General features: G+C 37.1%; 1 protein-coding gene across 1 annotated transcript; it reads right to left on the bottom strand.

Annotated features, from left to right (window-relative positions):
• Positions 1-1,036: 1,036 nt before the first annotated feature.
• LOC113238465 lies at positions 1,037-3,493 on the bottom strand (the record flags this gene model as incomplete). Its single annotated transcript, XM_026475291.1, has 2 exons — positions 3,462-3,493; positions 1,037-1,518 (listed from the first exon to the last, which is right to left on the bottom strand). Coding segments are annotated over exons 1-2 (514 nt in total), but the record flags the coding sequence as incomplete, so codon positions are not given.
• Positions 3,494-4,465: the final 972 nt, after the last annotated feature.

Genomic DNA, 4,465 nt, shown 5'->3' with positions numbered 1-4,465 from the left:
CAAAACATGCGATTTTTTTAATATTACAAGTGACGGGACGAACAAGTCGTGCACCTGATAGTAAGCTACACGCCTGTCCATAACAGTTGCAGTGCCACTCAGAGCTTTAAATCGCAAAGATCTGAGGGGCACTTAGGCATTAATGGACTGAAATTTTGCTATAAAAATTTCAATTCTCGTCTCGTCTCGCCTGGCCAGTGGAAGAGTACTTTTATAGGCGTTTATGGAGAATATTGGATGATTGTGTGTCCTTACAAACGTCACGTCAGTTTGATAGATCGAACTGTATGAGGTCGCGGAGATGGTGGTGGTATTGTCGTTTGAGTGCGTTTAGAATTATTAGTCATAAACCAAGAAAAGAACATTCATTTATTTGACTACCACAAGTGGCACCACACAAGTAAAGAGAAACAAAAGGGAAAAAAATCACAATTAGGAAACAAATAAACAATTAAAAAAGTAAATCACGAACAAAATAACATACAGATTATTTATATAAACAAAGACACTATGAAGATATTTTCTTGTGGTGCCAACCGCGGTAACAAAAAGTGTCACTAACTCAGTGTTAAATGGAAAACACAATGCTTTCCAATTGATTTTCAATAATGTCCTTAAGTGAGGCCACAACAAAAAAGGTGCGAATCGACAAGACGGGTTTTGATGTTAATGTTTGTGAATAGTAAATAACCGAGCTGCCTCTCTCTGCGAATACGCCACGTGACATTTAAAATCTATTTTTGTGTAGTTTATCTTTTGTATGTTCGAATGATCAAAAGTGAACACATGAGTTAATTGCAATCTTCTGACATTATTACTTATCGCCAACTAAATGAATTGATAATGGATGGTATCCCCTGCAAAGAATCTCTGGGATTCTCCGACATATTCATATGTAAATCAACATTTATTAATACACAACACGTGTTGCAGATTGTATATAGGTATAACATTTGATAATAAAAGTAATTGCGCAAAATAAATTTTAATTTAAATAACAAATAGAAAAAGAAAATAGAAATAACCACCACCGTACCTTCAAAGGAGCTCTTGTCTGTAAGCCCATCCTCTTTAAGGTCACTCTCCACTGCATGCTCAGCTACCGCGTCAACGGCCTGTTGCCCCATATCCCAAAGGTCACTAATAATACCCCTCCCCTTTCTAACTCCCCCTCTAACGATTCCCCTATTCAGATTTGAATCATGCACATTCGATTCTATATCACTACTCTCGTCACTTTTCACACTTGAACCAGGACTATTATTGCTTGAACCACGATTGTTCGAGCTTGAACCGTCACCAGGCAAGTGTGAAATGTTGGAGTGATCAATAGATTTTCCTCCTATAACCCAAGACTGGATGGTTCCAAACCCACGGTCAGAGTCTTTGACCATTGGTCCAACAACGTGAATCGATGGCTTTTTCTTCTTCTTTTTGTTTTTCTTCTTTTTGTCGCTAGCAGTTGATATTGTGATGGTTGCTTCTCCACCTCCTTCATGATGACCACGGGAAAAGGCTCTGAAATAAAAAAAAAAGGTTATAGCATGCACCTATAACTTTCAACGACACTTTTCGCTAAGGGCAAAAGAAAGTTCAAAATTATCAGTGTGAAGTCCACAACTCGTGGGCTAGTGTGGCAGATTATGGCTTAAATATCCTTATAGGATACTTGTGGCATGCACTTGAACGTATCTCATCTCGTCATCTTTGCAAGAGCAATTAAATATTATGCATAATTAATTAATATGCATAATTAAATTAAGGGTTGTTAACTTATGTCTCAGGGTGACCGGCGCAGTGGCAGTGTCCCACAGACTTTTGCGATTTAAAGCTCTGAGCAGCACTGTAACTGTTATGGACAGGTGTGTCGCTTACCACCAGGCGCCCGACTTGTTCATCACCACAAAGAAATGAGTTATAAATTATAAATTACTGGCAATTTGTTATATCACACAGCTATTGCAATAGTGTTGTATCTCAAAATAGTGAAATTCAAAAACCAGTCAATAAAACCATCGTTAGAATATTGTAACAAACAATTAAAATATATCTACTTAACTCAAAATTAGATAATTTTTTTATTAGCTTGTTCTGGATAAAACAACCAACTTTGTACGGACAACGGAACATCAGACTACACATTTTTATTCGAAAATCGCCTCCAGTGCAACGGAACAAGATACATTAATGCTTGATGGGTTGGCGTGTGTACCTAGTAACAGTAGAATAGATACCTTGTAAATGTACTAACAGAATGTACTATAAATTGTCAGCAATAAGTGATTTTTTTACATTTATAGTATTTTAATTGAAAAGTCATATTACAAAGTTGAAGAGTATGTGTTAGATAAAGATGTATGGAAAGACAACATGAGTCTAGATTTCACACAAATTTAATTCAAAGTGTATTCCATAGCATTTAAGTTTATTTGAAAAGAGCAATCGCTAGAGTTTCTAGCTCATTCTTCTCACGAGGTCAGCGGAGTGATCGAGCAGTGGCTTAAAAAAGACATTTTCACGTGTACATTACCTATGGAATACATGACCTTACCTATATCTGCCGTCACGCAGTAATGTTAGCATTACTGCGTTCCGGTTTTGAAGAGTCAGGGTATTGGTGAAATTACAGGGACATGGGACTTGTCAACATATGTCTCAGGGCTGACATGCGTACTTTGCGATTTAAAGCTCTGAGTGGCACTGCAACTGTTATGGACAGACGTGTAGTTTACCATCAGGCGCACGGCTTGTTTGTCCCGTTACTTAATATTGTTAAAAAACATGATTATTTTACTTTTCCTTTTGTACTATCAGTGCAATATATGGAATTATACTGTGCGTAACCAAGTAATTGCTCAGTTAATGTTGTAGTAAAAGTACTTTTCCAAATTTGAACTGGTTTTCTAAACTATCGCCCTACAAACGTCACGAAAAACAAACGCTTCTTTCCTAACTGTAATATGAGTACTACAAGTTTGCTTAGAAAAGTGGTAAAATTAACACGGAGTGGCCAGGCGACGCGCGGGCGCATAAGCGAGAGCGATAGCGGAATCTTTAGGCAACGTAAAGTGTAATAAGTGACTAAAAGTGTGGATCGGCGATAAATCTCGAAAAAACCCAATACAAAAGATCTGTAACACACCCTAAGAACAATTCTTAAGGTTAATTGAGTCGATTTGGAATTTTATGATATCTAGCAATGGGGCCAACAAGTGCCCATGTCTTAGGATGACGGGCGTAGTGACAGTGCTCCTCAGATCTTTTTGATTTAAAGCTCTGAGTGGCACTGCTAACTGCTATGGACAGACGTTTCGCTTACCACAAATGCGCGACATGTTCGTCCCGTCAATAGGTCTCATAAAAAAAGATGTGCAATTTTAGTAGATGACGCCGTTTGGGCTTTATTTGCACCGCTGGTGCTGGGGTATGATGCCGTAAGTATTGGGCACCGCAAGACTTACGGCATCATACCCCAGCACCCCATCATATCCATCATACCCCAGCAGCAAAAAACGCCCCCGCCGCGGCGCCATTTGTAAACAGCCTATCTCGAGCAAGAAAATTGGAAATGTACGTCACGTTTTCGAATTGCCTTTACGAGTCGAAGACGACTTCGACTTCGACATAGAAGATAGTTTATATTTATTTTTAAGAGTAATGTTTAATAATATAATCGTTTTTTTATTGTTAAGTTGCGTAAAAAGGAACGATTTAGTTATTGGTTTACTTTACTCTTACACATTGCAACTTCTCATTTTGAATAATAATAATATTGAGTGAAGCGTGAAACCAATTTTCATATTTTAGGTAATTAAGCATAATTTCCTTGAAGACAATTTGTTTAAAATTAATTTAATTGTCGCATTGTTGACTTCACATTGGTTCTGTTACTTACTAGGCCATGTGTTGAAGTTTCAACCTAACGCCGCGGTGGTGCTAGTATTTGTTATCAATTAGGTAATTCTTTTACATTACAATTCTTTATATAATACAAATACTGTGTAAAGTGAAAATTTATTTTAATAAGTTAAGTAATTAAGCGTAATTTTATTAAGACATTTCCTTTTAATTTCGTATAATTGTCACATCATCGACTATGCACTTTTTGTTATCTAACATGCCATTGGTTGGTTGTAATGTAGCGTTCTGACGCTAAATGCTATGAAGATTGATTACAAGTTATGGCGTATTTACTGGTAGTGCGAATAGTGAAAAAACGAAATGACTTGTTTAAGGGTCGTATTCTAGAACTCTACACAATGCTCAAGTCAGGATTGCAATGGAAACACAAGCACTGGAAATACGACCCTAATGGCAGGGACTTGAGTATGATTTCGAGTGCTTTAAACCATACTCAAATCCTGACTTGAACATTGAGTAGAGTCCTAGAATACGACCCTAAGTGTGACAAAAACAAAAAGTCCAGTACATGTGTCTGTTTAAGAAATATAATTTTAACTATTTT

The sequence above is a fragment of the Hyposmocoma kahamanoa genome, unplaced genomic scaffold, assembly GCF_003589595.1.
Source record: "Hyposmocoma kahamanoa isolate Upper Pololo Valley unplaced genomic scaffold, ASM358959v1 95991, whole genome shotgun sequence".
Lineage (NCBI taxonomy): Eukaryota > Metazoa > Arthropoda > Insecta > Lepidoptera > Cosmopterigidae > Hyposmocoma > Hyposmocoma kahamanoa.
This window is presented reverse-complemented; position numbering and strand designations above follow the sequence as displayed.